The following is a 26472-nucleotide window of genomic DNA, read 5'->3' as shown; positions in this document are numbered from 1 at the left end:
ACTGAAGCATGATCCATTGAAGACTTGTTTTAAAAAGAGGGTTGATGCAAGGAAATGTTGAATTGTAGAGAGGATCAGTCTTTCTGGGATCCACTGTATTTTCATGATGGAAAACTGTAAATACAAACTCTGGGATTTTATAAATTGCAATGAAATAAACTTATGTTACTTTTGTTTATTCAAACAATATAAAAAGTATTAGTATCTGATTATTTTCAAGATAGCACACACCTAGAAACATTCTTGGGTATGAAATTTACTTTTCAACATTACTTATTTTGTTTTTTTTTTGGGGGGGGAGACACACTCGATGACGCTCAGGGGTTACTCCTGGCTTGGAAGACCATATGGGACATTGGGGAATCAAACCGAGGTCCGTCCTAGGTCAGCCATGTGCAAGGTAAATGCCCTACTGCTGTGCCACTGCTCCAGCCCCCTCAACATTTCTTTTTAAAAGATAGTTCCAGGTTGTTTAGTCGATCTTACTTGATCCTTAGACTTAGTAGAGAAATGCCAGGATTACAAAGGTCTGATGTTAATGACAGCTTGTGTACAAAAAGCCTTTGTTGTACACAATGCTAACAAGAAAGAGTGAATTTCCAAGGAAATTAACCGTGTCCCTGAAAATCAGCCAATCTTATGGTTACCTGAGTGAATGATTTCGTGTGAGATCAGGTTGACGTTCCTGTAGAATTTCAAAGATATTAGGTTGGCGCAGAAATGCAACTATCTTGTCATTGTAAGCTGAAAAAAATCAGAAAGGAAAAAGTTTAAGTCTACTCGGTTTAGAGCATAAAATCCATGCATTTAAAATGTATTCATATGATTAATATTTCTTGTACTTGAGGTCATAGTTTGCTACTTATACAGCAATTTTTATCTATCCTGTTATATGAATATTGGACTTGAATCTATTAGTCTTGACTTAAGAATTTGTTAAAATCATTTGTTAAACTCATGTCATGTTTATTATCAAATTGCACGATGAAATCTTCAAAAAGATTGTGAATATTGTTTGAGACTACCACTTAACCAAAATCAACCTCAAAAGTAGCCTATCAAATATCAGACAAAATAAACTGATAAAAGGCAAAACTATGATTACCAAAATGCATATGCCTCACAAATAATACTACCAAGATGCAGAGGTTAGGTCTAGTAATCTGTGGAAATAATGCCACAAAGTAACATACAACTTTTTATCAAACCATAAGCATCAACAGCTACAACACAATCATCAACTTTGTACCTGATCTGTTAAAAGAAAAGTCTGTATCTTAGTCAAGGCTGGCTGATATCCTCAGAATTTTAAAATTAGTCCATGTAAGGGCTCTGTTACATAGCTCTTTGGTCAAGAAAACTAATTTGTTTAAAATGATTCTTTTTGGACAGAGATGTTTCCTCCTTGAAGATGTCTTTAGTCTCAATGTCATGGAGTGTTTTAACTATGTGTTCTTTTATATACCTTATGATTCCAGGTCTGATATCAAGATCTTTAATCCATTTGGATTTGGCCTTCATGCATGGTGCTAGATGGAGGTCTGAATTCACTTTTTTTGCATGTGGCTGACCAGTTGTCCTAGCACCACTTGTTGAAAAAATATTCCTTGCTTTATTTTGCGTTTTTTGTCTATCAAAGATTAAGTAATTGTATGTCTGGGGAACATTCTCTGAATACTCAAGTCTATTCTATTGATCTGAAGGTCTGTCTTTATTCAAATACCATGCTGTTTTAATGACTGTTGCTTTATGGTACAATTTAAAGTTGGGGAAAGTGATGCCTCCCATATTCTTTTTCCTAAGGGTTGCTCTAGCTATTCGTGGGTAATTATTGTTCCAAATTTATTTCAGAAGTGTTTGATCCACTTCTTTGATTAACTACAATAACAACTATCATGATAATGGTAGTGAGTGAGAGAAATAGAATGTCTCAAATACAGGCAGTCGGGGGTAGGGGGGAGAAGATGGAGGAAATTGATGGTGGGAATGTTTCACTGGAGAAGAGGTGTATTCCTTTTTATAACTGAAAAACCCAGCTACAAACATGTTTGTAATCATGGTGCTTAAATAAATATATTATTAAAGAAGATGATTCTTTTTGGCTATAGTATTTAAAAATCAGAACTACAGCTACATTTAAATTACAGAATTGAGCACTTGAACTCTTAAACCTTAAAGATTTGAGTTTGGATGGAACAGATGAGATACAGTGGTACAAAACAGGTTCAGTCCCAATTATCATCACATGCCTTCCCAAGTAATGCAGGAGCAAACTTGGATGCTTCTAAGCATCTGTAGGTGTGTCCCTGATGACTCATGAGCACTGATGGGGTGGCCCTAGCAATCTCTATCATTATAGGGCCTGAAAATCATTGAACCGAAGTCCAGGTGAGCCATATGTCACTGGGAGGCCTCTGAGCACTGCTTGAGAGGCCTCTCTCCTAGCAACCCCATTCAGTCAACACTATCCAATTATACATTTCTTCATGTAAAGAAGATCAAAAAGCATGTCTTAACTTATTCAACACAAGAAATATAAATCTCTTAGCATTTGGAATATTGTTATTGAGTCTAACAGTCTAGACTGAATCAACGTTTTTAGCTAGGGACAGAAGTTGGTTTTATGAGATTACAGATTTTTAAGCATTGATATTTACTTTAAATTTTGATATTAAGTATTTAGTATTACATTAGTAAGGCCACTCTAATATTTTGACCCAATATTTCTGCTTACCCAGTGATAATCATTTTGTGTTGCTACTTTACGTTCACATTCATTTAAACTTTTTTAAACTAGAGTTATATAATAGGTATCTGCTTGTCCAAATCCTTAATTTGTAATAATCACAGAACTCAGTTCTGTTAATTTTCTTCACAACAATCTAATATAACATCTCTACTCAGAAAGTGGCATAAAATTCATTGTATGGGTTTGTATAAGATTTAGCATTTAAAAATTTTTGTGGTCTTTTGGCCATACCCTGTGGTGCTCAGAGAGAGATTACTCCTAGTCCTGCACTCAAAAATCACTACTAGTGGGTTTCTGGGACCATATGAAATACCGAGGATCAAACCCAGGTCAGCCATGTGCAAGGCAAGTCCACTACTGTCTGTACTATTTCTCCAGCTCCAATATTGATAGTCTGGACTCAATTTCTTAGTAATAAAAAGTTTTCAATCTAGGGCAAAAGAAGTAAGTTGACAATAGGGAAGCATTTACATAAAATACATGGTAAATACTGACCAGAAAAGCAAAACTAAAAGATTCTGGAATTAGGTGACATACCCACAGGAACCATGTCCTGATATTGTGGCCTGCTGACTGTATTGAATGTACTCGATGGCCTGGGAAGAACTGGTGGTCCTGCATGTCGAGAATCTTCTCCTACCTGCAAACAGAGCAGCACATTTACATTTTGCACCATGACAAGAACCTAGAAAGCTTTATCTCCCACTCGAGGTCAACTTGTTCCAACTACCTGACAGGAGCATGGTTCAATCCCAACCCTTCAGAATGAATACAGCACTGGATTCTCCAAAATGCAGTCTCTAGTAGGAGAAACCATAACTTTGAGCAAAGCTGGGGCTGTGAGAATTGACCAAGTGGTACAAGAATAAGTCCATATGCTGACAATAGTTGATCTCTAGAAATTTAAGAGCAAATTTGTTCCAAAGCAGGAAATAAGATCTGCCTTGACAGAGAACACCAATCTACAACAATATAGTCAGAGAGAAAACTTTGCTTGACTGCCCAAAGCATATTGGGTTGTGCCAGAATATTCTTCCTTTAGGCTAAGGCAGCTCAGCTCAGGGAATTCCTGGTCTCAGCAGAGGAGAGGTGGAGCTGCAGCAATTCGTGTGGGTTTTTTAGTTGGTGTATTATCTCCTTAGAAGCAATTTTACACGGCTATTAGAGCACCCAGTGCAACTGCTCTTTCTGGTTTGAACCTCCCACACCAGGAGCTAATAGCAGCAGGTGTGGAGGAGCTAAATAGGGTTTCCCTAACCGGAATTATTTATTGTAGCTATTCTAGACTTAGAAATGCATGCATACAAGTAGAGAAGAAAAATACTCATTAATATTCTTACTGGCAAGTTTTGGCATTGTGTTAGCATTCCCCCCGTATATATTTCAAGTCATTTAGCACAATGTAGAACAAGGATAAGAAAGAAGGAAGGAAGGAAGGAAGGAAGGAAGGAAGGAAGGAAGGAAGGAAGGAAGGAAGGAAGGAAGGAAGGAAGGAAGGAAGGAAGGAAGGAAGGAAGGAAGGAAGGAAGGAAGGAAGGAAGGAAGGAAGGAAGGAAGGAAGGAATACATTGGATTTATAAACTGGAAGTTTTAAAAGAGAATTTCACCTCCTCCTTCCATTCAAATCTTCACAATTGTTTTGTCATCTTGCATCAGTTAGGTGTTTGTTGTGGGTTTTTCTTAAGGCCCCAGACACTGAAAATAGCGTCCCCACCCTCCACTGCTGGCTTATCCTTCAAGAATGCTCTCGCTCATTCTTCCAAGCATAGTTCAAACAGCCCCTCCTTGATGAAGTCTTCCCTTCCCTTGCCTTAAGCTGACAACAAATGTGGCTTTCTCTGAGATCCACAGCACTTGCTGTCTATTTCTAAAGCAGCTGCCATCTTAATAATGCATTAAAGTATTTTTCATTCCATCCTCACTCATTTTCATGTAGGTCAGTTTAATATATTCTATTTTTTATAAGAACATAAGGGGGAAAAGATGTTATTATTTGATGTTATTATTTGAAGCACTGACAATAACCACCATGTTTCTGTACTGGAGGCGAAGAGCAAATGCTAATTTGTTGTCTGGAAGAAATACCAAAATTCTAACTACCTGCAAAATTGGTTAAATGAGTGTAAAAAGTCTCTGGAGTCTCTTACAGGAAAATAGATGTTTTCCACCTTTTCTCTTTTGAGTTACCGGCTTTGAGGATTGAAATAAGCCATTCTGAGGGAGTTTCGATCATTAACAATGTTTTGGTTAGCAGGCACAAAACTAGTCATATCAATAAAGCAGCATATTTGCTTTCCTTCCTATCAGCAATTTGCCATATGCCATCACTTCCCAGAATAGCTCATGTTTTTGTCCAGGACTGTACACTGCACTTCTTCCAATCAGATGATCAGATCGGGGGGCGGAGGGGGGGGGGCAAAAAAAAAAGAAAAAGAAAAACACAGGACATGCATGTTCAGACTCATGTTTTTGCATGTCAGGAAACATGTTCCCCACAAAGGCTTGACTATGCTGGGGCCATGGCTGACGAAAGCTAATCTCTTACTTTATGGCTTCCCTTTTACCTATATAAAAAGAAATCCTCCTTCACATTGCTCTATGCATCTTAGGGTCCATTCCCACAGGCTCTGCTGGACCACGAAAATAATTCCAGCTCTGAGAGGAGAGGAGTTGAAAGAAAACCCAGGACTATCAATCTCGTGTCTGTGGCCCTCACCAGACACAACAGTGAACTTCATGTTGTGAACTAAAGATAAGGAAAGCAGCTAGGAGCAAACAGACCTGCTATAAAGCCAGGCAGGGCCTTAATTGGCTGCCTATCAAGTACAAGGTCCAAAGGTAAAGGGACTCCTCAGCCTTTCAGATAAATGCTTTCAGTATTTATTTAATTCACCAGTAATGGTTGGACGTGACAACTCCCCATAGATTTATTAGCTGCTCATAAAACAGAAATATTTTTCTGCATACTTCATCCTACCATCGATTTATGTATCATTTAATAGGAGCTTCTCCTGTATATTCTTCTATGTCTGCCATGTACAGCCAGAAAATGCACGTGACACACTTAGAACAGGTATGTAAATTATGAGGGGAAATGCCACAGGGTAATTGTGATGAACTGCATCCAGCTATTTATTTTTAATTCATCATTTTTTATGAGTCTACAGAAATGCTTGACCTACTGAAAATGCGATTTGGATATAGGTGCACTGGATTATGGGAATGGCAGACAGGAAAAGAATCTGAATTTTATTTGTCTAAGGCCAAGTTTTTTAATTTTCTAAGGCAATTTATCAGGAGATGATTTATACTAAAAAAAAAAAACATAAGGGCCCGGAGAGATAGCACAGCGGTGTTTGCCTTGCAAGCAGCCGATCCAGGACCAAAGGTGGTTGGTTCGAATCCCGGTGTCCCATATGGTCCCCTGAGCCTGCCAGGAGCTATTTCTGAGCAGACAGCCAGGAGTAACCCCTGAGCACCGCCGGGTGTGACCCAAAAAACCAAAAAAAAAAAAAAAAAAAAAAAAAAAAACATAAGAGGAAATACTTTGACCTAAGGCATTTATTCTTTTTACTGATTTAAGCTGCTAATAAAAAAAAGTGGAACTAGAACAGAATTTTTTTTTCTTTTGGAGAGCCCTCAAGTGGCTACCACAGGTCACTGCAAAACAGTCAATCAAGAGCACTTTAGAGTTTCTTCATTCTCAGCTCAATTTGTTTTATGCAGGCACTGACCTGACGGGGTCTATGTCAGTGATCAACTGCTCAGCTATATTCTAATTTAAAACACACTCTAGAACTCATGCAAACACACACACATTAGTGAAAGTTTCATAGCACCAAAGTCTTAGCCAAAGATTTGAGGCCAGAAATACATCTTTAATGAACTATATTTAACCTCATTTCAATCTACTAAATTAAATTACATTCATTTTTTTTCCTCAGAAGTTGCTTTTTGGGTGTACTTTTAAAAGGACTAATCACAAAACTTTCCTAAGGAGTCACATAAGACTGAATTCTCTCTCATCATCTTCTGAATACAGTCTCTAATTTCTTCACTTGTCCTGCCATGTCGACTTGGACACAAGACTCACCTCGCCTGCACTGTGACTGCGTTGCCTTGTCAGGTGCTGCCGGTGAACCAGGGCACTGGTGGGTCTACTGCTCTGGAGTGGAAGCCGGGGATCAATGAATGTGGTGGTGCGGGAGTTGTGATCGACGAAAAAGGCCTAGAAGACAACACATTCAATCACTGGTCAAAAGAGGCCACACTCATGTCTTAGCTGGTTTGTCACCAGCTAATAATGTGTGCACATTATTGCAGTTTTAGGAAATACTCAAAAAGAGAGTCATCAAGTTATACTCTTAAAAAACACTATGTTTGGTCTTGTTGTTTATGTTTATTGGGCCACTTAGGGCTATACTCAGGGCTTACTCCTAGTTCTGTGCTCAAAGATCACTCTTGGTAGTGTTTGGAGGATGTTGAGCATAGATGATGCTGGAGATCATACCTGGGCTAACTGTGTACAAGACAAACATCATATCTGCAATAGTATCTCTGTGTTCCCAGAAAAAAAGACCTATGAATAGATATGTTGGCATATTCTAATTATGACTCTCAGCTCTTGCTGCTAATGCAAGATCTTCATAAAATTCTATCATCTGAAACTTCAAACTCTATTAACATCTTACCTTTTCTTTCTTCAACACAAGTCCTCCTTATTTTGCCATTGTAGTGTCTTCTTTATTTGTCTCTTCCCATCCTCTTACTTCATGGCTTTCTCTCATTGTATGTTAATATTAATAATTTCTCAGTTGTTGCACATCTCTATAACCTTTGTTTTTCTGACACCTCACTTTCAAGACATTCTTTCTAAATTCTCTGATCACACCTATGGGCTAATCCAAAACACCTCTGGGCTACCCATTATCTATGGGGCAAAACTCTACTCTGTTCTCCAAAGCCTTTAAATATCCTTCCTACTTGTTTTTCCAGTTTAGTCATCTCTTACAAAGCCATAACAAAATCTGTTATGTATGTTGACTTTGAACAATATACTTAGGTTCTTGGGTTCTCTAAAACAATAATTTCTTCAATACTCATAGTAAACTCTTCTCCCCACAACATAACAAAATCTTGGGTGCAATAAAATCATGAATGAACATAAACCACTGTTGTTGCAGTGAGAATTGCATTCAGTGTAGAGCAGTCTTCTTTTTTGTTTGCTAATGAAAACTATAACTATAACATTTCTATTAATCTTTGAAGAATCAAATGGTAACATTTTTAAGTAAAACTCACTAAGGTAATAGTAAAGCCCATTATTTCAAGAATTGTTAGAAAATGTAAGCTTTCCATGATCAGATAAAGTTAATTGGTCATCCAAGATAAAAGGGACTATGAGGAGAGACTGGAGACTCATTACCTATAAACCAAATGTGAGGTACATGATGTAAGCTATGTATATAGCCTCAGTAAAAGATAACTGATTTCTCAAACAGATGGAGATTACTAAACAAAGTATCCTGCAGCCTAGGAGTAACTACTTTAAGACAAATGCCAGGGGCATAAAAATCACTTTCCCATTATGGGGTAAAAATGCTACTATATACAAATAAGGAAATGGGGGGAAATAATTTTTGGATACCAAGTATCAAAAAATACTGCTTGTAAATAAATAGCTTTCAGTAGATTTCACTAAATAAACACATAGCTTTCACTAAACAAGCAGAGAACTGAATGAAATGAAAATTCTAGTCACTTGCTTTTCTCAAAATAATCTTTACAATATAAAGGCTAGATTAAATAGAATATTTATAGGAACTATGTCAGAATCTTCAAATCCCTGGGTAGTATTTCATTTTCCCTAACTCATCTGCTGGATTAGCTTTCTCCTTAAACCTTGTAAAAATTCACTAATGACAGGCAGTACAGGCAGTACTGAACCAGTGTTGGTCCCAATGTCAAGAGGGCCTCTATTTAAATGAGGTTTGGGATACAACAAACATTATTTCTGCCACTATTCAAAGTCATATCCAATAGTTATTCAAATATCACAAATGGACATTTTAAGGTGGGATTATAATCAACCTCATATCTTCTTTATGCAAATGAGTGATAACTGTTTTAATACTAAAATAATTGCTACCTTGTTAAAGAAAATATACAGAGAATACTAAAACAAAATGCCTCTTTACTCTAGCTTATTTCTTAGGAATGTCTTGAAGGAATAGGTGGCCATTTTGAGACAACAATGATGCACTTATAATTATAAGGATGAATGGGTGTGTATATCTGGGTCAGTTGTGGTTTACATATGGTGTCACAGCATGATATGCAGTTAATAGGTTATCTAAAATCCATTCTCAAAAGAACTGTACTAATAAGTGCTTTGCAGTAGGAATCTTATTCACTCCAGTTTCCCCAACTGTTTTTAGGCTCTATCTAGGAGGATAGGGGTACAGAGTAAATAAGAAATTGCCCTAATTCTAATAGATACACCAATGATGAACTAGTCAAGAATGAAAAACCACATTACTATACATTACCATAGAAATACTTAAATATTGGGGAAATATTAAAATAGCAGTAGAGATAAAGACTTGTTAATCTTAGGTAAAAGAGACAGAGGAATAATGATTATTTAAATACAATCAGAAGATTTTTATTTATGTATGCTTTTGTGGTGCTGGAGATCACACTCAGGGAGGGCTCTACCATTGAATTAACTTCCTGGTTCTCAGAAAGAAGAATTTCAAGGAATTTCAATGCAAGAATTTCATTGCAGTGTAAGACATGAATAGCCTACCAAATTAAAACCATTGAGAAATGCAAGAAATGCAAGAAAAAAATGCAAGATTAAGTTAGTGCTTGACATCTAGGCAAAGACAAGCTTGTTTCTGAGCTTTGCCCTCTCCCATTTATTAGCAATAGCAAACTACTTCACTTTTTAAAACAATTTTCTTTTCTTTTTTTTGGTTTGTTTATTATTATTATTATTTTTATTATTATTATTATTATTATTATTATTATTTTTGGGCCACACCCGGTGGTGCTCAGGGGTTACACTTGGCACTCAAGTCAGAAATTGCTCCTGCCTTACCACTGTCCTATCTCTCCAGCCCCTTAAAACAATTTTCTAGGAGCTGGAGCAATAGCACAGCAGTAGGGCATTAGCTACGCACACAGCTGACTCAGGACAGACCCAGGTTCAATCCCCATCATCCCATCATCCCCATCATCCTGAGCCTGCCAGAAGCGATTTCTGAGCTCAGAGCTAGTAGTAACCCTTGAGCACTACTGGTTGTGGCTCCAAAACCAAAAACAAACAAACAAAAAAACTAATTTTCTATTAAAACAGGGGCCACACCTTATCAAAGAAAGGTATTTCACCAGAAGTTTTGAATACAGTGCCTGGGACATTTTAGATGGGAGTTGGGAGTTTCCATTATTATTACTACTAGTAATATGTTATGATTTCTTAGAGGCTTTTTTTTTTTTTTGTCACACCCAACAGCACTCAGGGGTTACTCCTAGCTCTATGTTCAGAATTCGCTCCTGGCAGGCTCGGGGGACCATCTGGTATGTTGAGATTTGAACCATGCAAGGCAAACACCCTACCTTCATATTATCTCTCTGGCCCCTCTTAGAGGCTTTTCTAAGAATCACAATATTGCTTTCAATATGTAGTTCGTATCCACAAGGTGAGAATTAGTGAAACTATACTTTCAAGGTAAATTCTGACCAATGAGTGCTCCATTAATTCCAGAAAGGTCCTTATAAGGAGATTTTATAAGGTGAAACTAACCTTCTATCCTTCCCCTTTTCTTTTCCAGAAATATGGATAGAATCATTGGAGTTGAATGGAACTCTGGAGATGTAAGATGACTGAGTCAAAGGGAAGGTTGGGAGCCAGAGATCTCACAACTTGAGGAACAACCTGAGGAGCCTTACCTCACCTACCTCTGAACTTATTTATGTGAGAAAATTAAATCCTGTTTATTAAACACATTGGTTCACTGTCACAAGGCAGTCAACTCTATTCTAACCGATAAAATTGCAGGGAACACCTAAAACCACTAGTCCAGAAGAAAACACACACAGCCATAGCCACTATCCCAGGGATGGGTCTTCATCACCTGAAACATAGCAATGTTTTATGATTGTTAATGTTTAGCCGTGGACCAACAGTTTATAATCTCAGTGATCAGTATTTGGGAAACTAAAAGGCAGGGCTCAAAATCGCCTCTCTGATTCTTTTTCTTTGGGGGGGGGGGGTTGGGTCACACCCGGCAGCACTCATGGATTTCTCCTGGCTCTGTGCTCAGAAATCACTCCTGGCAGGCTCAGGGGACCATATGGGATGCTGGGATTCGAACCACTGTCCTTCTGCATGCAAGGCAAACACCCTACCTCCATGCTATCTCTCTGGGCCCCTCTCTGATTCTTTTTTTTTTTTTTTTTTGGTTTTTGGGCCACACCCGTTTGATGCTCAGGGCTTACTCCTGGCTATGCACTCAGAAATCGCCCCTGGCTTGGGGGGACCATATGGGACGCCGGGGGATTGAACCGCAGCAGTCCGTCCTACGCTAGCGTTTGCAAGGCAGACAGACACCTTACCTCTAGCGCCACCTTCCCGCCCCCCCCTCTGATTCTTAAACCCAATACATTCATATAGTTCTTGGTTTATAAAAGCACTTAAGTATTTCTTAAAATATGTTGACAACAACATCCACTCACAGTGGTTCTGAGTGGCTCGCCAATAGGACAACCTACCTAAGTCTGCTCAAAGTGTGTCAAGGACACCAGAGAGCCCGACACGTTCCGCAGCCTCTCCAGAGTCTGTCTGTGGGTGGGGAATAGGTACTATTTGTGTTCCACGAGTTATTTGTGTCCCACTTTACGTCTGAGTCACACAGAATGTGCATATTGTTTATACAGGCTTTTGTTTTTAAACTCTGCCAGCTACTTGGTGAAACAGTCTTGAATAACACTCTCTTGAAGGGTCGATGCTATTCCCTTAACAGAATGCAGCACTAAAAAAGCAATTGTCTGCAGACTTTAGGGCCCCGCTCAGCCCACTGTGTGCTGCATGCATATTATTTTGGTCTCTTTTTCATGGACAGGGGGACAATAGTCCACAATTAAACTGTAAACCTTTCATTCTAGGGAGAGGACAGCACTGAAAAATGACTGCACCTTTTAGAGCTGCCGTTTCTCTTTATGATGGAAAAGTGTGAGCAAAGTGGGTCTCTTTCCCACAGGACAGCTCACTAGTTTAAGCCAATAATGACAGTGACCTAATAATACTGTCCTCCAAAATCTCTCAATTTGGGTCACTTATGCCCTCACTACCTTTCCTTGATGTCTGCCAGTCTCCAATATGAATGAATAAATGTGATCTTCATCAAGATGATGTTGAGGATAAGACTATGAGGGAGGAAAAAGGCACCTGTATCCCAAAATGATCCTTTTTTCAGATGAATCAGGCACAGAAAATAACATAGATTCATTCCTGAATGTTGGGTTTCATGAGGGAAATTCATTCAGGTCTCTTGGTTCTTGTGGTGATGAACGACCTGGTCCAACACGTAAAGGAATGTAAATCCACAAACTCCGATCTCACTGGAAAAATTTCTACCCTTTCTCTGCTGCAGGGCACGGTCGCAGTCAGGAAATATGGGCTGGATGGAGCCAATTGGTATTTTGCTGAAGCCAAACAAAATAGACTTCTCTCATTACACAATTTTTTTTTTAGCTTCTATTTTTTTAAGAAAAGAAAAAGCCACCGATATTTGTGAAGAAATACCAACCTCAGCCTCAACAAATTTAAAGTTAACAGAAGTTTAAAATTGTTTCCAGTGAACATACTGCCAAACCCAGAATACATATTTAAGAACCATGTACACAAAATAAAAAGAACTTGTAACTACATAACAGAGAAAAAAATCAGATCTTCTATTTCTCTCTAAAGAACTAAACGATTGGGGCTGGAGTGATAACACAGTGGGTAGGGTGTTTGCCTTGCACACGGCTGACCTGGGACTGAACTAAGAACAACCTGGGATCAACCTGGGTTGGATCCCTGGCATCCCGTATGGTCCCCCAGCCTGCCAGGAGCGATTTCTGAGTGCAGAACAAGGAGTAACCCTTGAGCACCACCAGTGTAGCTCCAAAACAAAACAAAAACAAACATAAGAGCCAGACAACAAAAGTACAATAGTATATAAATATAAAGCACTGTGTCTACTCTAATTTTATTCAAATTTTAGAAATTCTCACAAATGTTGTTTATAGTTGGGGCCAAAACAATAACAGAAGGAAAGGTGTTTGCCTTGTACAGCTCACCTGGATTGGATCCCCAGCATCCCATATGACCAGGAGCAATTCCTGAGTGCAGAGTCAGAAGTGACACCTGAGCACTGCCAGGTATGACTCCAAAACCATAAAAAAGTTACTTAAAATTGACTTTAATTTTGATAAATTCTCCCCCTCCTGAATACAACCTCTTCTCAGTACCTGGCTCTTTACTATTATCTCCACAGTTATTAAAATAAATAAATAAAAATAAAAAACAAGATGCCATTAGTTTTTCTACACTATATTCTAGACAGAACTCTTTTTTTTCCCCAATATAAAAATAAGGACTAAGGATGATATTATATTTAAATAGTCATTTAACATTTTTCTTCAACTTGTTCACTTAGAGCTGTGAGAGGTCCAAAATATTTTGTAACAACTGCATTGGTAAAGGGAAAATAAAGTTAAAGAAGGTTATATTGCTAAGGAAAAAAATAAGAATTTTGTAGGAGTAAAAGAAATTTAAAGGCACTTAAGCCAGAGGTGTAAAAATAGCTGTTTAGTTGAAGGTGCAGATAAGTATCATCTTCCCTCCACTTCAGACATAAACGTTAGCTAAAGAATCAACCTTATGTGTTGAAAGTGACATTTCAGAGTTAGAGGTATGATAGGGAACCCATGCTAAATTGGGGAGAATGGCAGTAATGGCTCATAAGATCAGATCTTGAATATTCAAGAAATTTTGTGAACAGCTTGACTATAGTTAAAGCATTTACACCACAGAAAATGGCCAAGATTACTAATCACTCCTTGTCCCCACTTTCCATGGAGAGCACAAAGAGTAGAAATGTGGTTATCCAAACAGGCACATTTAAAATAGGATGGAAAAGAAGTGCCGCAGAATTTTAAAATAATATATGTGTTTAAAATAATAAAACAAATCAACACAGGTCATCTCAGTAACACAAAAATAAAAGTCAAAGGGCAATTTTTTTTTCTTTAGGAATCCATGAGTTTAGAATTTTACTCAGAAGGAAACACCCTGAGCCAACCTCTGTCCCAGTCTCTCAGTAGAAAGGGATACTGCCTGAGATTATTCTTCCTTCTCCTTCAAGATGAGTTATTTTTTGACCTATCTACCAACTTTTGACCCACTTAAAAGCCAGCAGGGCATCCTCTAAAAAACATGTACTATTCATAGGTGTAGCATTTAATTCCATCACTAGCTGTATTGCTGTGTAACTTAAGGTAATTAAACTTAGTATGCATTAGTAGTTTTAAAACAATTGTACCATATACGTAACAAACGTAGTGGTCAAACTGACTTTTTCTTCCAAGAGAAAAATGTACCTTTCTGGGAAACATTCTGAGATTAATTTGTGAATTTCAAATGACATTTGACCCAATGAAATGAATCTGATCCAGTAAACTATGGCCTCCCTGCTTCATTTAGTCTCATGACCAGAAGTTCTACTTGCCATTATCATCAGATTTGTGGTTTCAGATTTTTGTTTTTTATTTGTTTTTGGTTTGGGGCCACACCCGGTGGCACGAAGGGGTTACTCTTGGCTTAGGGGACAATATGGGACACCAGGGGATCAAACCAGGGTTCTTCCTGGGCCAGCCACGTGCAAGGCAAATGCCCTACTGCTCCAGCCCCCAGTTTTGGACTATTTTAACATAAAACTGGGTGTTGTTTTGGGCCACACCCAGCAGGACAGAGGACTCTGGCTCTGTATTCAGGAATCACTCCAGGAGGTTCTCAGGGGACCTTATGGAATGCTGGGGATCAAATTTAGGTTGGCTGCATGCAAGGCAAATGCTCTACCAGCTTGTGCTATTGCTCTGGCTCCTTTTCTTTTTTTTTTAATAATTTCACTTTCGTAATCATGGTTTAAAGATATTATTTAAAAAAATAATTCCATTCTCACTTTAAAACAAATGTTTTTTGTCCAACTATGTAATGCATCATCTTTCTGTAATTTTTTTTTTTTTTTTTTTTTTTTTTTGGTTTTTGGGCCACACCCGGTGACGCTCAGGGGTTACTCCTGGCTATGCGCTCAGAAGTCGCTCCTGGCTTGGGGGACCATATGGGACGCCGGGGGATCGAACCGCGGTCCGTCTCCTAGGCTAGCGCAGGTAAGGCAGGCACCTTACCTCGAGCGCCACCGCCTGGCCCATCTTTCTGTAATTTTATATTAAAATTATACAATTTATTGTTTAGATAATTAATTAATTTGTGAAATATGACCTAATCTTATGTTCGAACATTTTCATACCCAAAGAAGCCTTATAATAACTACTCATCCCACCTCCAACCCAAGGAAATCTCTACTTCTATACAGCTCCTATATCTTTAGATTTGTCTATTCTAGCAATATCATCTAAATGGAATTGTATCATATATGACCTTTTGTGACTAACTGCTTTCACTTAGCAAATATTTCAAAGATTATTCACACAGTATTAGTATTTCATTCATATTGTCAAATGACATCCCACTGTATAGAAGGGCTCTACCAGGGTTATTTACCCATTTACCAGTTATGTCCATTTGTGTTACTTACACTCTTTGAATATTACAATATTAATATTATGAATATTTGTGTATTACTTATCAGTAAATATTAGACTGTGTATACAAATATAATATTTACTGATAAGCAATAAATAATATTTTCACAACCCTCTTATTTAGGTACATTATCAACCCATAGCTTAAAAAGGTGTGATCAAATTAATCTTGTCTATACTAGAAAAATCATGTACTTTGTATAAAGAGAGACACAAAAATAATCTGAGTTGTCTTTTACATTTAAATCCTTTGAGATGTGGTATATACCTCTCTAGTAAAAACCTATTCCAAAGAATTACTGTAAAAGTAAAGTAAGTTAATATAGTATTCCTAGTTTAGACCCTGTAATCTAAGAAACTATTTATCTAGGCAAATTCCATTTCCTTCTGTTAAGCAATGTATCCTGACATAAGACACTATGGTATTTCAAGTTAGATATTTCTGGTGTTATGTCTTCTGCTATGTGCTATGTGATGTAATCAAGATGTAATATATGACTCAGCCTTGAAGAATACTAATAATGCTTGAGTGTGGCTTGTATCTTTTCTTTGGGTTGATAAAAAATCTCTCACTTCCAAAGAATGCCTTCCAGAAGAGTGGTAGGAATGACATACTAAAATTTTTTATTCTGTATACTTCAACTAGCTTCATCTTTAAGCTTTAGTAAAGGTAGATGATGATGATGATGATAAAGAGGAAGAGGAAGTAGAGGAGGAGGAGGATAGCAATATTCACCCTCAGAAATTGCCATGAAGAACTATTAAAAGAAAACACAGAAAAGGAGGTACAATGGTGCCTAGCAACTGGCCTTACTTTCATAAATAAAAGTAACTTCATTATTATCACTGAAATCATTATTTTTCTCATCAACATCATCTTATTACTAAACAAGGCCTGATATCATGTTCTTATTCTTTAATTAACAGTTAATTTTTAAAAAATATTTATCTTATTTTATGTGAATCACAGACATTTTTGAATTATCTCAAAGAGCCTATCGGCTCTAAAATTTTGAAAAATATACCTAATTTAAACCTTTGGCCTTAAGTAATTAGGAAAACAGTCTTTTCAAAACTTAAGACATCTAAAGTGGAGTTCAAACATAATCGCTACCTTGTTCAAACATGTCATGCAAAATGTTCCAAGACAACAATGCATTAAGAGAGGTCAAACAGGGCAGCCAAGAGCTACTTCTGGTTGAGAACACTGGAGGAAGAGGGAATGGGAGTAGGGAGAGAAGTGCCCCAAAAGGGAAATCTCTACATGTAGGTAACAAGTTTCATTAGTCAAGTTTGTTTTGAGACAGGCACTCAAAAGCGCTAGAGAAAGAAGAAGGGGCCATTAAAAAAGAAAGTTCAAAACTTTCAAGAAACTAAAGGATTGTCTTTGAGGAGTGCTAAATATTCCCAGACATACAATGAAACATATGGGTACAGAGGTCATGAAACAATACAAGTAAAACTCTTTTGAGATTCAAGAAAAAAAGATTATCTATGCTGAGAAAGCTACAGGTTACTCGACTATACCTACAGGCTCCCATCGCACTATTTGTTACCATTAGAATGACTAGATATCCATTTATCCCAATATACAAGTGAGAGGTTTTAAAAAAAAAAGACACAATTTTAGAGTTTGGCTGCCTGGGTTCAAGTTTAGTTCAAGTACTTTTTAACTGTGAGCTCTTGGTCACTTGAACATTCTGTTACTCGTTTTCCCTTCTATAATTCTGGACAAAAATAGAAGCTATCTTCAAGTTGCCATGTAGACTAAGCATGAAAGGAACCTCTCATAGTATTTAACACAATCAATGTATACATCACATTATGCTACATTAACTTTGTTTTCAGGCTAAACCCTGCAGCACTGAGGGATTACTCCTGGCTCTGCACTCAGAAATCACTCCTGGCAGGCTCAGGGGATCACATGGGATACCAGGGATCGAACCCAGGCCAGATGCATGCAATGCAAACAGCCTACCTGCTATGCTCTCACTCCAGCCCCTACATTAACTTTTATTATTGCCAGCAAAAGGCTTGTACATAGAAAGCTTCCAGATATGTGTTGAATGACTGAGTAAAAACTTGAAAGTCTAAAGAGCTAAGTTTGAAACATTTATCTTAAGAATTATTTCCTCGGACCCAGGTTCAATCCCTAGCAAACTATATGATCCCCTGAGCCTGCCAGAAAGCAATTTCTGAGCATAGAGATGGGAGTAATCCCTGAGCGCTGCTGGGTATGGCTCAAAAAACAAACAAAATTATTATTTGCTTGTGGGGGTTGGAGTGATTTTGCCTTGCAAGTGGCCAACCAAGGTTTGATCCTTGGAGTCCCATATGGTCCCCTGAGACGGCCAAAGTAAATTTTGAGTGCATACGGTCAGAGCCATATGGTCCCCTGAGAGCCGCTGGGTGTGGCCAAAAACAAAAATGAGAACAAAAGCAAAACAAAAGAATAATTTTCTTTCTGAAGTGGAGAATTTAGATATCCTATTACATGCCCTTTGAGAACCTAATCATCACCATGGGAAGATAACTTCATAATATTTAATAGCTTTTGATGGCATGTTATGTAAAACCAAAGATAGTCCAAAATCACTAGCCCATTATGATATCATTTTTAATGTTATGTAAACAAAATAATTCATAAAAAAATGAAATTAAAAATTTCACCATAAACCTATTAATGGGTGGAAGCTCAGGAGGATGGGAGCTATGGTTTCAAAGTACAGTCAAAAGATGGGTCTCTCCCAAATATTCCTTTCAATTCTTTCAGATGACCAAAAGGCAAGTCAGAGGGAAGCCTAGAGAGAAACATCTACTTCAGCTAAGGGTTCAGCTTAACTCAAAATATCTTATTAAAATATTCATTTCAAAAGGAGAGAGTTTGGGAACCAGAATAACAGTATAGTAGGTAGGGTGCTGGTCTTGCCCATAGCAGGTCAGGGTTCAATCCCAGGCATCTTGTATGGTCCCCTGAGTCTGCCAGGAGTAATTTCTGAGAGCAAAACCAGGAGTTTACTCCTGAGTACCACTGACTATGACTCCAAACAAAAACAAAAAATCTTAACTCAAACAAAAACAAACAAAATAAAGGAGAGAGTTCAGGCAAAAGCTATATGCCTTCAGGCTCATCTGATAAACCACTTAGTCTAAAAATCAGAGGTTTTACCCAGGACTTTCTTTCATTATAATCCAAAATCACCAGCCCATTATGATATCAATTATCTACTTGTCTATAACCAGGGTTCCTTTTAAAGTTGAGCACAAAGAAGGTTATCCACACTCTCCTGCGAAATAAGATATTTTATAGCCTTTAAATCTTGAAAAACTAAGAAACAGACGACACTGAGTCTTAGGACTCAGTGCTTCTCAAGGTCATCTTCATTTCCTTCCCTTAAGGACACAATGATTTTGGAAATGAAGCTTTCATACAAAACATTCTCAACTTGGATTTTCCTTGGACCTATGTTTCTTTATGACCATGGCACCTTATGACACCAGGAAAAAGTCCTGTCAGATTGAAATCATAACCAAATTCTGGGTAGGCTACTGCTTATCATACCCAGACCTAATGTGATCAGTGGCTTCTGCAGCCTTTCGTTGAACACTCCGTAGAATGTTCACAAACCTTGGTTATTAAACCTAATGCAGTCATTTCACTCTTCTGGGAATAGCAAGCACCACTAGCTACCTGGTCATTTTCTCTGTGGGACAGGGACACAATGACAAAATGCACTTGCTCTGATTCTGCACGTCATGCTTGCTTATATTTATCTTTTCTGAACTATATTCAAGTTTTACCTGAAAAACTGTGTGGTGTTTCCAGAGTGACAGTACAGTAAATAGATACTTACCTTGCAACAACAGAGCCTTTATGCATAAAGAATCATCATTCCTTATGATCCACCATCCCTAATTCCCAATGACCAAGCCCTGACTCCCGACCTCCGCCAGCACTATTGGGAGTGATCCTAAACACAAAACCTATAGTAAACTTAATATGATCCAAAACAGAACAATTTGGCAGAAATCAAAGAGTTTCAATGAATCTAAGGACTCCTTCTAGGTATTAAAATTCAGTATTTGGCAAGACCTTTGTTGACTCTTTGCTTCTAGGTTAGGACTGCTAGAAGCCAGATTCAGGATGAGAAAGTTTTCTGTTGCTGGGGCACTTTGGAGAGAGAATGTGAATTCTTTACACATTCCACTGGCCTCTACACTCTTCCCCTGAGATGGTTTCTTCCTCACAATTTTTCATCTCAGTTCCCAGAAAGCCTTCTCTGTCAGCTTTTTACCATATAAAACATCACTTTAGGTTATTAATTTTGACATCAACCATAGAAGAGATGCTATGGGCCTGTCTGTCTACTGCTGCTTCCTTACAGGAAGAGTCTCCTTCAGAGCAGTTGGCTTATCTGTTTCACAGGGGCACTCAGTAAATACTTGTTGACCAAATGAGCCAGCATTACAAAATCACTGAAGTATGTCCTTTTCACTCTCCCCACTGTCAAGTCTTTTTCATGACCAGACATTTGTTGTTCATGATCAGATATTTGTTATTCAATGGCTACTATAAATACCAGGATTCAGAACATGGAAAAAGTGGTTAATGCTTTAATGTTGAACAGTAATTTTAAAAGGGTATATATATTTGGTTTTTGGGCCACACCCAATGACACTCAGGGGTTACTCCTATCCATAAGCTCAGAAATCACTCCTGCTTTGGGGGGACCATATGGGACAAAGGGGGATCGAACTGTGGTCCCGTCCTAGGCTAGTGTGAGCAAGGCAGACACCTTATTGCTTGCACTACGGCTCTGGCCCCTTTAATAAGTAATTTTAAAAGGCTTTATATTTGCTGCATACCGTAAGCATTGTGGACATCACTTATAAATGAAAATACAAACATTTTAAAGTTAAAAGTAAAAATAACACATCCTTGGTGCTCTGAGAGTGAGAGAGAGACCCTAATTTCCTAGACTCTTTCCCTAAGGGACCCACCACTAATTATGGCAAAGCTTAGTTACAACTGTCTTTGTGAAAGACACTGGACAAGTCACTGAACTATACCTTATCCATAGGAGCCAATAAAAGACAATGATGCTAACAGCAGACATTCCAACTCTTTCCAGAGTTGGGAAGAGTTTAATAACATGAAAATCTTAATGTACTGCTTATTGTAGGCAGCCAACAAAAGTGATGCAAATACAAGCTTAGATACACCAGCTAAAAATGACAAACATTCTCATTCTGATTTCTGACTATACCCTCCCAGATATAATCTGGCTTCCTGGTTTCTGTCTAGAAATGAAGCCTAGATGTGGTTACTGTGAGCTGTGAGACACCGGCATGAACTTCTCTTCATCAATTATTCTGGGTATTGTTTAATGGGCTAAAACTATAAAAATTCTAAACCAATAAGACTGAGGCCAAAACCCCATCTCACAAAGGCATACTTTGTCCATTTACTCAGTAACCACACAGCTACCTTCTCTAAACAATACTCCAACTTTTTTAAATCAACTCTTTGTAACAGAGAATGGAGGATAGAGAAGGAAGTATTATGGCTTAAGAAATATCTTGCTTTCACAGCAAATAAAAATGGTGAGAGATTGTGTGCAGAATAAAATCGGGGCAAAGGAGAATGTTTGGTCAAACAAGAGCCCTGCAAACAGGTCATCCAACTGGCACAGTAGATGTTTGCTGTCCTAAACAACCTGTTACTAAGGTTTCACATGAACTAGGACTTGAGATGTTTCTCCTTACATAGACTTCCGGCCTGTGTGCCAAAGCCAAAGCCACCCACAGGTCATAGTCCTCCAGAGCTCTCTCACATGTTACCTTGCCCTGATGATCATGTTTCATCTCCCAGCCCCTCGGCAGCTCCAACTGTTTGTTCGCGAACATGTTGAGGAAGCCCACCAGGTCTCGGTTATGCTGGTAGCGTTCAAAGTGGTGGGTGTCCCTTCGGACTTTGGTGATCATGTGCTTCAAACACGTGTTGTTTGTAAACATGCGGTAGGCACTCTGCAGAGACAGATGGAGAACCAGGGTTAACCAGCAGGCCCAGGGCAACCTATGCACTTAGCCTGGGCAAGTCTAGGGTTCAAGTGGCTAGATAGAACTCAAGGCCACTCTAATCCTAGAGAATTATTCCCTTCAAAACAAAATAGCAAGATCATTTTCAACTGGTTAAGAGAATCTGGAACAAGAGAGATAGCACAGCAGATAAGGCATTTGCCTTGCAGGCAGATGACCCAGTTTATAGATTTCAATTCAGAATATAGAGTTTGATCCCCAGCATCCCATCTTTTGGTCCCACGAGCCTGTCATGAGTGATTCCTGCATGCAGAGCCAGGAGAAACCTCTCAGCACTGCTGGGTGTGGCCCCCAAACAAAAGTAAAATAAAACAAGTTCAGAGAATCTGATCATGATAGTTGTTGAAATAATAATTCTGTGGTACTTGCACCTATCAGGGATTTTAGGCCTTAAATTTACCATGCAAGTGGCAGCGAGCCACCCTAAAATACATAGCTTTTCCTCTAGAAGTGGAACAGATACTTGTTCTTGGGGAAAATACAAGATAAAGCAGTTAGTGGGATATAGGAGTAAGGTTCTAGGGGATAATAGAAGTTTACATAAATAAGGGTGGGATGACACTCAAGAAACAAAGCACATGGTTTGTATGTGTGAGGCCCGGCATTTGTTCCCCAGAACTGGATGACCCCGGAGCACTCTTAGGAGTGGTGATCCACCCCACCCAGCACTGCTGGGCACAGCCCCGCAGCAACAACAACAAACAAGAAGAAACAAAGAGATGCTATCATGAAGAGTTACTCTGAGCTTAGGCCACTACAGAGGTACTTTTCCTCTCACACCTTCCAGAAGGCTAAGTAAACCCAGTGAAAGGAAGGGCAGGTAGAACAGGCTCAAGGGAGAAAGAACATATTCTGTGGACTGTACAGCCCATTCTCTGTCTTTATCTCCCTGTTTTCTGGGTATATATGGCTTCAATTCAATGACAGGCATGTTCACTAAAGCTTTCTATACCTTCACATAAAGAAGTGATTGTTGGGGGCTGAAGTGATAGCACAGTGGTAGGGCATTTGCCTTGCACACGGACGACCTGGGACAAACCAGGATGCAATTTCTAGCATCCCATATGGTCCCCCAAGCCTGCCAGGAGCGATTCTGAGCTCAGAACCAGGAGTAACCCCTGAGTGCCACTGGGTGTGGACCAAGCCCCCTCCCCCCCAAAAGTTATTGTTGGAGGTCAGAGCAAGCACAACGGGTAAAGCATTTTCTTGCCCATGGCTGACCCAGGTTCAATCTCTGGCTTCCCTTATTGTCCCCAGAGCCTGCTAGGTGTGATTTCTGAGTGTAGAGCCAGTAGTAACCCTCCCCCCCCCCCCCCCCAGTGCTTCCAGGTGTGGCCCAAAAACAAAAACAAAAGAAGTGATTGTTTTGTCAAAATATCTCTGATAGTTAGAAAAGGACAAAAACTGACAGTAAGCTATGGGCCTCCCAATGAGTCAGCCCACAAATATTCATTGCATGTGTCCTGTACTAGAAAAGGAATAACTGTATGGGACACTTTCCTTGAATCCACAGAGGAAATCTGACAGCTCTTGAACTGACCAAGCTCTGGACAGTATCTCCTGGAATTCAATTCCTCTTACAGGCTCACTCTTACCCTTATCCCAGGGACTCACTACACTGAGCCTAGAGGCCTGCAGAATTTACTTCATAAAGCAAATGTGAAATTGTTGTTTATTTCAGTCCATGGCAAGACCAGGGCAAATCTAGAAGGAAGCAGAATCCCCAAAAGCCATTTCACTCCAATCACCATCAACTCTCTTTGCTGTGCCCTGTGCTGCATTGGTCTTTTTATAAAAGATGATGAAGTATAAAGACAGTCAACATTGCTCCAGGATGTGGCCTGGCTAGCTCAAAGCATGTACTGATAACATGAGTTCCTGGAGATCAACTATGTCTATGGCTCAGTAATAACAGCAAGCAGCAGGGTAAAAGTGAGGACTGGTTCCCAAGTGACCACAGGGTTCAGAATACCAACAACCCACTGGAAAACAAGGAACAACCCTCGTGGGGCATGGAGAGGGTATAGTAGTTAAGCCACATGCCTGGCATATGCCCATGTAGGTTGGATTCCTAGCACCATGTGATCCCCAAGCACCTCCAGATGCAGTTCTGGAGACCTACAGAGCTGCCTGGGTAGCAGTGTCCTGACACTGCAAGATGCAGCAGCTTTGCATCCTTACACTGACCCACCAGCCTGGTTGGGAGAGAATTATGAGGAAAGGAAGTGCAGGGTCGGGGATTCCTCCTCTCCCTAAATAAGAAACAAACCTTCTTAGCCCAAGTCACTGAGATTTCTTGTTCATCATTATTTGATGCATAACCAAACTATGTACAAACAATGTTAAACAGTGTTCTGATGGATTACATACATTTCATTCTACATTGAAATATCTTTTCTTATCAAAATGAAAGAAAGAAATGAAGAGGGAAAAAATAACATTAAATTATCTGCCAAATTCCACTGTTCTTGATGTATATGCATATGATATATTTTGTTTTGATTTTTAAGCCACTCCTAGAGGTGCTAACTCCAGGAGTTATTCCTGGCTCTGCTCTCAGGAACTACTCGTGGCAGTCTAAGGGGACCACATGAAATTCTGGGATAAAGCCCCTTATGTAAAATATGATACTGGAGATGTGCGATCCTGGGCAAATTCGTAACCTCCCCTAGATCAGCTTAGGATGGGATGGAAAGTAGGCATGAGAGTCTGCATTGCTAGTGTGCCAATCTCAGTGGGCTCCAAACTTAGCTGTCTCTGAAGGGTCCCAGCTGCATTCTGGGTCAGCTGTATGCAAAACAAATGACCTACATGCTGTACTATCACTCTAGCCCAAAATATAACATATTCTGCAGTTGTTTTAGCTTAATAGTATAAATTAAAGATTTTCATGGCTGTGAGAAAGTGTGGATCAGAGCACAGTGCACTGCCAAAATGGGCAGGCTGATGTCAGGGCTCTTGGCAATTAGAGAGCACTGAAAGAATAAGAAAGTGATACTATAAAAGCACAGAAGGGGACTAATAAAAGAAACCAGCGGTCGTCAGAAACAAATGTCAGCAACTAACAGTTTAGCCCATGGCTGACCCTGTCGGGAAGTTTTAAGCACAATCAGCGAGACATCTGTCTCTGTGTCTGGCTGTGGATATATTTTCACTTAAGCCACTGCAAGTTCAGAGACTTGATATCCCACTGGCTTGTGAGGCGGTGACAGTAATGAGCCTTAAGTCTTAGCTCTAGCAAGTCCATAAGGGACAGATTTTTATAGGATAACCATGGCAGATAAATCATCACACTAACAGTTGTCCTAAATGGGTGGAGATCTGGGCCCTGTCACTCTCCCTCTACCATGAAAGTAAGTAAATAGGACACATTCTAATTATTGAGAGTGATGTTTCTTAATCAGGGGCCATATGGATCTCCCATGGGCTTCTAGAATATCCTGAGGGGTCAACAGTTAAAAAATTACCTAAACAAGGGGCCCTGGCATGAGATTAGGGGGGCAATGATTGGGACAGGGAGACCACTGGAAGAAAACAAGTTTGGAAAGGGGCCACAGTGAGAAAATGGTTACAACACAAGTCTATCTAGAGCACCAGAAATATCCCTCACTCTGCTAAAAAGCAGCAGCAGCATTTCATTAGAGTGAGAAATAGTGAAGTAGCGGTAATTAGGTGAAGGAACTGATTCCTGCTGAAGGCGTGAATTAATTCCCTGGGATCTCTCTGCTCTTCAAGCCTGGCAGTTTGAGAGCTGGTCTAGAAATTAATTTGCCTTTCATCTTCTTCCTCTCCATAGGGGAGATGGGCAATAAGACTGCCAAGTTGACTGATGTGGGCAAGAAACATCTACCAAAGTAAATTAAGTCTAAGAAAGATTCACTCTCATTAATAATTAGCAAACAACCTGCAGGCCTATAGCTTTTCCAAGTCTGAATAATATTCATAGATAAATATGAATGAACTTTTCTCTCCAGACTATCACATTTGTATAAAGAAATGACATGTACATATACATGCTTATCTTAATATAGCTTAGTGTATAGTTGTATATATAGTTATATCTTAATAGATAGTTGTATATTATTTCTTTCTACATTGTGTATACTTCCTGTTATATATATTAATAAGTGTATGTTATTTTTTGCATGCACAAGTTCCTTTTTTTGAGAAAATAATCAAACTTTATCATTATTTTATTATTCTTTACAGAACAATGATATAATTTATCAGAAAACAAAAATAATCAAAGAAAAGCTACTCAAACTAATGAGAGATCAATGACACAATAATCAAAAGCATATGCATGATGTATAGGAAAGATAGCACAGAGGGTAAGGATGCTTGTCTTGAACATGACCAAATCAGGTTCAATCCCTAATACCACAGATGGTCCCCTAAGTTCCATCAGGAGTAAGATCCTGGTACCCCTGGAATATCCAGGAACTAGGAGAAAACCCTGAGTACTTCCATATGAGGCCCCCCCACACACACACACACATGCACAAGTTCTTTGTTCAGAGAGGATATTTATATTCCAGCTCATACAAACTTACTAGTCACAGTTCTGAACTCTCAGGAACAAAGCAAAAAAATGTTGCTTAATCTCAGTCTGCCTCAGTTGGCTCAACTAGATAATAAAAATAATAATTATCCTGCTTTTCTCAATAGATTCTGAAATAAAATTTTGAAATAATTCTGAAATAATTTGAAATTTATAACCTTAGAGTGCACAGATAATGCACAGAATGGTT

General features: G+C 38.9%; 1 protein-coding gene across 1 annotated transcript in view; it reads right to left on the bottom strand.

Annotated features, from left to right (window-relative positions):
• Positions 1 to 26472, bottom strand: part of HECW2 (HECT, C2 and WW domain containing E3 ubiquitin protein ligase 2) — a 445024-nt gene that overhangs the window by 83305 nt on the left and 335247 nt on the right. The window contains exons 14-17 of the mRNA XM_049773167.1: positions 21464 to 21649; positions 6843 to 6977; positions 3287 to 3389; positions 648 to 744 (exon numbers count right to left, since the gene is read on the bottom strand). Coding sequence (XP_049629124.1) covers positions 648 to 744; positions 3287 to 3389; positions 6843 to 6977; positions 21464 to 21649 — 521 coding nt within the window. The remainder of the gene's footprint in view (positions 1 to 647; positions 745 to 3286; positions 3390 to 6842; positions 6978 to 21463; positions 21650 to 26472) is intronic.

This window comes from Suncus etruscus, chromosome 5 (genome assembly GCF_024139225.1).
Source record: "Suncus etruscus isolate mSunEtr1 chromosome 5, mSunEtr1.pri.cur, whole genome shotgun sequence".
NCBI lineage: Eukaryota > Metazoa > Chordata > Mammalia > Eulipotyphla > Soricidae > Suncus > Suncus etruscus.
Note: the sequence above shows the minus strand (reverse complement) of the source record. Positions and strands in the feature narration are given on the sequence as shown.